Source organism: Octopus bimaculoides, chromosome 18, assembly GCF_001194135.2.
Source record: "Octopus bimaculoides isolate UCB-OBI-ISO-001 chromosome 18, ASM119413v2, whole genome shotgun sequence".
Classification (NCBI taxonomy): Eukaryota; Metazoa; Mollusca; class Cephalopoda; order Octopoda; family Octopodidae; genus Octopus; species Octopus bimaculoides.
In genome coordinates this window covers 17,892,933-17,901,321 of record NC_068998.1, presented here as the reverse complement: position 1 = coordinate 17,901,321, position 8,389 = coordinate 17,892,933, and the positions used below count along the sequence as shown (strand labels likewise).

The window sequence follows — 8,389 nt, the reverse complement described above, 5'->3', positions numbered from 1 at the left end:
CATACATACATACATACATACATACATACATACATACATACATACATACATGGTGATTACCACTTCGTTACAAGAGGCCATTCTTTTCAATTAGAAAATGCTGTCATAAGATTTCATACAACCAGCAAGTCTGGCTTTGGACAAAGAGACCCTACTGCAGATGTTACAAACATTTTCAGGCTGAAAAAGTGTCTGGGAATGAAGTCCAGTCTCTGTCTCTCTCTCTTTCTTTCTCTCTCTCTCTCTCTCTCTCTCTCTCATACACACACACGAAATATTTACTTGAATAAAACCTGACTCTTTTAATGGAGGGGTATCTAGGTTTTTTCCCTTGTATCTTGTGTAAAAAAGTTAATCCTAATCTTTTTAAAGGTAACAATCAACATTTGCTATGGATTGTCCTGTATATAAATGTTATCATAAGGAAATTAATTCTTCCTACCATTCTTTATTAAACATGTCTTGAGGAACAGATTACACAACTCTTAATTTGGCACGCCAGAGAAATGAAGTAAGGAAAAAAAATAGTTCTGTGGAAATGTAAACATGAGAAAAGCAGATGAAACTATAATTTTACTTGGAAAAAAAAAATGCCAAAGGTGAGAGAGAAAATCCTACATGAAGCAATATACAGGCTCCATCCTTGCCTCTGATTTGTGGAGGGATCATTAATTCATGCATGAAAATTTAAGCCAACATTATTATCAAATCATTCAAGAAATGCAGAATTTTCAATGTACCACATGGTAATATAAGACGACAAATATCTGTGGAATAATGATGATGAAGATGATGTTCAAACTATAATTATGGATAGCAATGATGACGAAGAACTGTAAAATGACATCATTCATCTTAATGATTATAAAGTTTATTCAGTGCTGGAGATGATTAGTGTAGTTTTTGCAGGATTTTAATAAACTTACACGTTTAAAAGGCTTAAGATTTACCATGTAATTTTAGTTTAAAAGCCATAATAAATTTCTATTTCAGTTCTGCATGCATAAAGTTTATAATTAATTCATTTCTATTCAACATATTTACTGTTTCTGTTTTAATCATCTGTATTCTTAAACTGCATTGAATTACTTAATTTATCAAAATACAGTACAATGATGAGTGTGACTAATCTTGATGAAGTTAATCAACCAAATGTGATGGATACAAGTAAAACAAGAGTCAATATTCATATGGCCATATTTCCTTTGTTTGACAAGTGTTTTTATAAATGTATACCAGATAATTATTGGTACTAATACTGTTAGTTCATTCATTTTGCCCCTGACTTCACTGTTATTCATTTACAAGATCGTTTAAGTCTTTACTTCTGATATATTTGGGTTGTACTTTAATTTCAGCTCCTAAAATCTAATATCCATGTAACTGTAAACTCCTGAAATTTAGCCGAAAAATGTGGGCTAAAACTTTGACTTTTTCAGAAGAATGGATGCCCATACATACACACACACACACAAATAAATAGTTCAAACACAGCTACACTAAAGAAGAAATCTATGTTTACACCAGATTACATAATAAACTGAAATTTTATCTGGCATTTTCTATTGATTAATAGTCACTTTTATGAATTAAGGATGCAATTAAACATTTATCCATTTGTCAATTTTTCTAATGTTCAAATTAATTTAGGTTGATGGAAAGGTTTTTAAGGACAGAGTTCACACAAGATCTGAAGCATTATACTTATAGTAGCATAAGACAATTTTAGTAGCATAAGACAATTTTAGTAGCATAAGACAATTTTAGTAGCATAAGACAATTTTAGTAGCATAAGACAATTTTATAGAAAGCTAGCCTATTTCAGGTGCTGTTTTGATGAATCAGAAAGCAGAAAGATAGCTGCTATATTCCCTTTAGTTGGTTTACAAACAGGAAAAGAACATATAATTCATATAACTGAGGCACCTTCTCTGAACAAAAATATAAGATTAAAACAAAAAAAAAAAACTTACAAATACTGAGCAAGGAAATTAATTTGGATGAATAAACTAATATTTATGCTGCTTTTAGAAGTATTCAAAACAGGACAAAAAAAAAATGAAATGAAAAAAAGAAAACAAAGCTATTTACGTAAAACTGCTCCTCATCCAAAATGACATCTTTTATGTTAGCAAAACTATTCCAAAAGAACAATTCAGCAGGTTTCAGTAAATCAAGATATAACTTAGGATCTGAATAAGATGGTTGCATTGAATGAGACCTTTTTGCTTCCATGTCAATGGGGCTGCCAGATTATCTCTGCTAAAACCAGAAATATCTTCATTGAGAAGAAAATAGTGGGACAAAATATCCATTAACTGGGTATATTCTGCAAATGTTCTTGGAATGCACCAACACTTTTACAGTAACTTGGCAAAAGATCTTTGTAGTCATCTGTCAGATGTAAAAACTTTTTTTTTCTTCTTTTTCTTCAATTTTTTGGGGGTTTTGTTTTTCTGTGTTAACGTTTGTTTTTTTTCTTTTTTTGTTGCTTTTTTTTTTTTGGACAACTGTTAAATCTAGTTTCAGTGTGTTCACTAGCTTTATGTTCAGAGTGAAACAGCTGAGAATAGATAAATAATCCAGGTAGCATAGACGGATTTACTATTGATCAATATATGCAATCGGTATGAAATTTCACTGATACTTGTTCAGTGGTGATGGTGATGACGATGGTGGTGGCAGCAGCTGTGGTATGTTTAGGTGGTGGATAGCTTAATATAATACCTGATGTGATCAATTAATATTTGAAATATTACATCACCAAACCAAGCAAAAGTATAAACCACCAGGAAAATTTTTACAAAACCTAAACATGAAGAATATGATGATGATGATGATGATGATGGTGTGTGTGTGTGTGTGTGTGTGTGTGTGCGTGTGTGCGTGTGTGCGTGTGTTTGTGTGTAAAGGCAGTCCTCGACTTCTTCCTGCCCAAAGGGGTTTTTAACCTAATATTTACATACTGTTATTTAGTTTTTTTCTTCTTTTTTTTTTTTGCTTGAGATCCGCTGTTCCAAAAAAAGCTTTGTTTCACATTCTCACTAAGTTTTAAAATTCTTATGATGTATATGTGTGTGTGTGTATGTATAGAAAAGAAAAAATTGTCAAAAGACAGTATTCCTTTAGTTCAGGTAAGAGAGTTCAAGTCATTGTATGACACACATCGGGTCTTGTGAAGGAGAAACATCAACACCTAATTCACAAATACATTCAACCTAAAAGAGATCATTGCTAATAAGATGTGCTATCAAGAGATCTATCACACTGACATTTATAAATTTCTGAGTGGCTAAGGTCTTTGCATTACATTACATTCCATCTAGACTTTTCAGCTATGTCATGTCCTTGATATATTTATAAGAAATTGACAGTATACTACAGCTGTAGATGTATACATCTATCCATATATTTTTTACTTACAAGTATACCAGTGGGAATAAAAGGACATGCATACAAACATAAATAGACACACGAGGCACATATACATACACGCAGAGATTAGCAAGATTTACAGTTTGTACGTTTGTATACAAAGATTACTGAACCAAAACAACAAAACAAGTCAATTAGTTTACTGCAAGAACAGACCAGTGACTTAATAAATTAAATCGTAAACATGAAGTATCAAAAAGGATTAGAAAAGAATTAAGGACAAAGCAAAGAAGGAGTAGATAACCATGAAGTTGTTATCTAATTGATGGATATTAACCCAGTTTCATTTAAGGTAACTTGCACTTGAAATATTCACTTGCAAATTAAAAATAAAATACATGTAGGTATATATTTATACAAACATGTACACACATGCATCCAGATACATATATACACTCACAAATACATATGGACAGACAGACATGTATGTATGTATATATATATATACATACAAACATACTCATACTCACATGCATACACATGTATGTGTGTGAGTATTGACACATAAATTCACATATGTATGTTTTAATGAAAATGCCATTGGTGAAAAGTCTGCATATCATCATCACCATTTAAAGTGTTCTCCATACTGGCTTGGGTTAGACAATTCAACAGGAGCTGACAAGCCAGGTGGGGGGACTCTACGAGGCAAGTCATCTTACACACAACAAACATGCATGAATGAACTAGGATGTTATTGGTGAATGATAGCAATACACACATCCTCAATCATGCCAACAATGAAGAAATGTTACAATGGACAATGCTGGATAAAGGAAATACATGGAAAAGGAGTGGGGCTACCCCAAGTAGTTCCAACAGAAGGACTAGCTACTGGAGTTGGCAGCAATATGGTTGAAAAGAACTTTAAGAGTATAACAGTAGGGTAAGTAGCTCAATCATCAGGGATAGTTGCTATGATACTGGAATATCTGAAGTAAAACCAGACAGTTGCACAGCCAATCAGAAAGTACCTGGAAATGTCACTCAAAATGAATAGCATAGCAGTGTCCTCATCAGCTGTAACAAAGGTAAAGGAGATATTCTACAAATGAAAAACTACAAAGACATCAAACTGATAGCCTTATGGAAAGTTACAGAGTTATAAGCACACTTAATTAGGAAGAAAATGAACTCGGATAAGATGAATTTAGGTTTGTATCAAGAAGGGGTAACTACCAATACCCTCTTCTTAGTGAAGCAACTACAAGCATTTTTAGGCAAAAGCTTGATCTAGCAGCCTTTAATAGAAATCCATATTTAGTAGTTTGGTAACTAAGCAAACTTGGTATAAGCCATGTATAAGGGTGATGCTAGCAAGGTAAGAGTAAGCATCAAGTTCATTAATGAATTAAGTCAGGTAAATGTCCATCAAGACTACCTTCAGTTTATTATAGTTCAATACATAACAAAGGTCAAAATTGGCTGTCCATGAGATCACCTGCATACTGATGGCTAATTCCTAGAACTGTATCAGTTAGAGAATTGGAAGTAAAGTCCAAAACATGGAAACAGCACCTAAACTAGTTTAAAAGTAAATCAAGCAAAAGTACAAAAAAAAAGTCTTTTGCAAGAAAGAATACAAAATTCTAAAAGACCATTGCAGAAATAATATGCAAAAAAAAATCCAAGAGTATAAACTATCAGTGCACAAAGTAATGTAATTCTCAAAGAGAATAAGTGTGACCCAGTATGACCCAGAGTAATCAGGCAGGACTTCAAAATTATAGGAAGCATCCATCCAATAGCCTTTCTCAGAATTTCAATTTTATTACAATTTTTTGAATTATTTTCAATGCTATTCTTTTGAATATGTTTTGGTTGGGGTGTATGTATGTGAGCACATGCACACACACAATGAGAGAGAGAGATAGTTCTGAATCTGTCATCAAAAGATAAGAGTGCAACTGTTGTCCTAAAAATAACCATCCACCTGCTCAATTGTTCAGGCATGCAGAGTTCAACAGCCTGAGGTGGCCGAGGTGACTGGCAGTATAAACAGTATGGCAGTAGACCAGCTATCCTAAAATCCTGGAGCCAAGGCAGTTAAAGGGGTTACAAAGGTCAGAGGCTTTAGATAAATGTAATAAGGAAGTAGGGTATGAAGGAGGTATGGAGAGATGGGAGTGATGAGATGTGCATTATGAAGCTCAACTAAATTTGGTTATTCACAAGTTTATATTAATATTAAAAGGACTTTTGAATCAACACACACATATGTGTGTGTGCAGAAGGGGGTGCTGAAAAGTTCCAGGAGGATCAATTATGATTTTACTCAACATATTCCCCTCTCAAATTCACACACTTAATGCAGTGGTCCTTCAGTTTTTCTAAGCCCTGTAAAAAGACTTGGAGGGTTGGGCCTCCAACCAGGCCTTTTGTGATATCCTTAAAGCCAGGAACTTTTCTGCTCCTCTGTGTGTGTGAGAAAGAGAGAGAATGAGAATAAAAATAAAATAAGTTTAATGAGAAGAAATGAGGGAATTGTTCCTTAGTTTATACACAGGTACAGAAAGTCTCCCAAATTTTCAAGGGAATGGAATGGAATAAAAAAATAAAGTAGAATTTTTCTTGTTACTTCTACTGAAAAGAAGTTCAGCTTCTTTTATAGACAAAGAAGTAGGTTCATATGAAGGCTGTGCATGTGTGGAATGAAATGAAAAACTTGAAGCAATCACTTAACTTCCTATAGCCAACTATGAGAGAGATGTCTAGTGACATGTTTGTCCTGTTATCTTGTGTATTGTGTTCTCTCCCAGATGTCCCTGAAAAAGGGTGGTCAAAGAGGATTGGCAGGACTGGTAAGTCAATCTGATCACATGATTAAGTGAATAATTAAATACTACTCAGACTCCAAATTAGTCAAGGAAAACTGATAGCATTTCAACTCCATGCATGATTGCTTATATCAATGCGTGCGCGCATATGTTGATAATGAGCTCTCTCATGATCTTTACAACCTTCATATTGAAGATGGTGGTGTTTTTCTGTATGTGTGTGCATGCACACACAGACACACACACACATAAATACATCTTTACACAAATGTATATACATAGACACATGCAATCCATACAATTATATAAATTCTGTGTGTGTGTGTGTGTGTGTGTGTGTGTGTGTGTGTGTGTGTGTGTGTGTGTGTGTGTGTGTGTGTGTGTGTGTGCGCGCGTGTGCATATATATATATATATGCGCACACACACACACACATGTACACACATATACACAGACATTATACACATACAGATATATATATATACAGGGTGTGATAGATAAATTGTCACCATTTTATATTTTTAATTTTGCATATGCACATTATTTGTTTTTGATTTTGTCAACTACACAGTATTGTAGGGCCAGTTGGGCACCGTTTGTGAGAAAAACAGCACCATGACGCAATTCACTCTGCCACAAATTTGGAAACAACATGCTGTACTGCTTGGCACCAGAAGCTCCAATACAAACAGATGGTGAACACACAGAACAACCGTTGGCTTGCTGTGTCCCCAAAACATGTACAGAGAGTGATAAAAATCAAACACCCAGTCAACATCATGGTGTTTCGAGTGATCACTAGTGATGGTAACTTTATGCCTCCATTCATTTTCACACATGGCCTCAGGCTCAACACGGAGGCCTACATTAAGTGCCTGGAGGAGGTAGTGCTGCCCTGGGTCAAGAGGGTGTCTGCTGGAAGACCTTATGTGTGGCAACAAGACCCTGCACCATGCTACATAAGCAGGAGCACCCAGTCATGGCTGTCAGACAATTTCTGCGACCACATCACCTGCACAGTTGAGCGAGAGACCAACAAAACTCCTTGAAATGCCAAAAATGAACTGAAGGCAAGGATTATGGCAGCATTCACCAACTTAAACAAGGAGACCATCCAGGAGAGTTACAAGATATTCCGAAGTCATCTAGAGGCCGTGTTTGAAGCCAATGGCGATTTTATTGAATAAATTTACTCTTAAGTATTTCAAGATATTTTTATGTAATTTTGGTAAATATATCTGTTAAAATGAGATATCAGTGTTATTTTCATTTTTGTGTAATTTAGACAACATATTCACCACACCTTGTATATACACACAAAACATACAAAGATATATACACACATGTACATACTTATGCATGCACGCACGCACACACGCGTGCGCACACACAGACACACACACAAATTGCAGAAAACTTATTTTAAAGAAATGGATGGAAACCCTATGCAAGTTACAGACTGCAGACCAATGTGTTTGGTGAGGACATTAAACATTGATTAGATATAAATGCTCTGCTTGGGATGATGATAGGAAATATTATTCCAGAGATAATGTTTCCCTACACTTAGTTACGGACAAACAACATTCATGTGGTAAAAATTAAGTTAATCTAATTTCTTCCAATGTGTCAGTGCTCTGAATAACACAGTTGAGTGATCACTGATCGATTCATGTTTAATGCACAAGCACACTCTCATATAAGCAAGCTCCCTCTCTTCTCTCACATATATCAAGGTCATTCCATAAGTTCTGTCCGAATTTTGAATGGAGAAGACAAGTGGTCAAATGTCATATTTAATTGAAATTTAATCATCAATGTACTTTCCCTGATTATCTATGACTTCCTTCCATCTCTTTACAAGCTTTTTAATCTCATCAATCATAAACTCTTTTGGTTTCAAAGCGAAGAACTCTTAAATGTCAGTTTCGACCTCTTCCTGGCTTGCGAAAGTTATGTCCCCCAAATGATTCTGTAAACTATGAAACAAATGGTAGTCTAAAGGAGCAAGGTCGGGTGAATAAGGTGGATGAGGAATTTTTTCCCGACCAAGCTCTTCGATCTTCTGTGATGTGATCTTTGCAGTGTGGGGTCGCGCATTGTCCTGATGAAACATCACTCCTTTTCGATTCACTAAAGTCGGTCTTTTTTTTTCTTCAAAGCTTGGTTCAAACGCT

The 8,389-nt window shown here is 34.9% G+C and overlaps 1 protein-coding gene across 12 annotated transcripts in view; it reads right to left on the bottom strand.

The window, feature by feature from the left end:
* LOC106882892 (phosphatidylinositol 4-phosphate 5-kinase type-1 alpha) overlaps window positions 1-8,389 on the bottom strand; it is a 234,919-nt gene that overhangs the window by 125,564 nt on the left and 100,966 nt on the right. The window contains exon 1 of one of the 12 annotated variants that reach the window (XM_052974619.1): window positions 2,092-2,764. The exons of the other annotated variants lie outside the window; for them this stretch is intronic. Within the exon in view, the coding sequence (XP_052830579.1) occupies window positions 2,092-2,235 (144 nt within the window). The 5' untranslated portion in view covers window positions 2,236-2,764. Of the gene's footprint in view, window positions 1-2,091; window positions 2,765-8,389 lie in introns of those variants that run through there. 12 annotated transcript variants of the gene reach the window in all.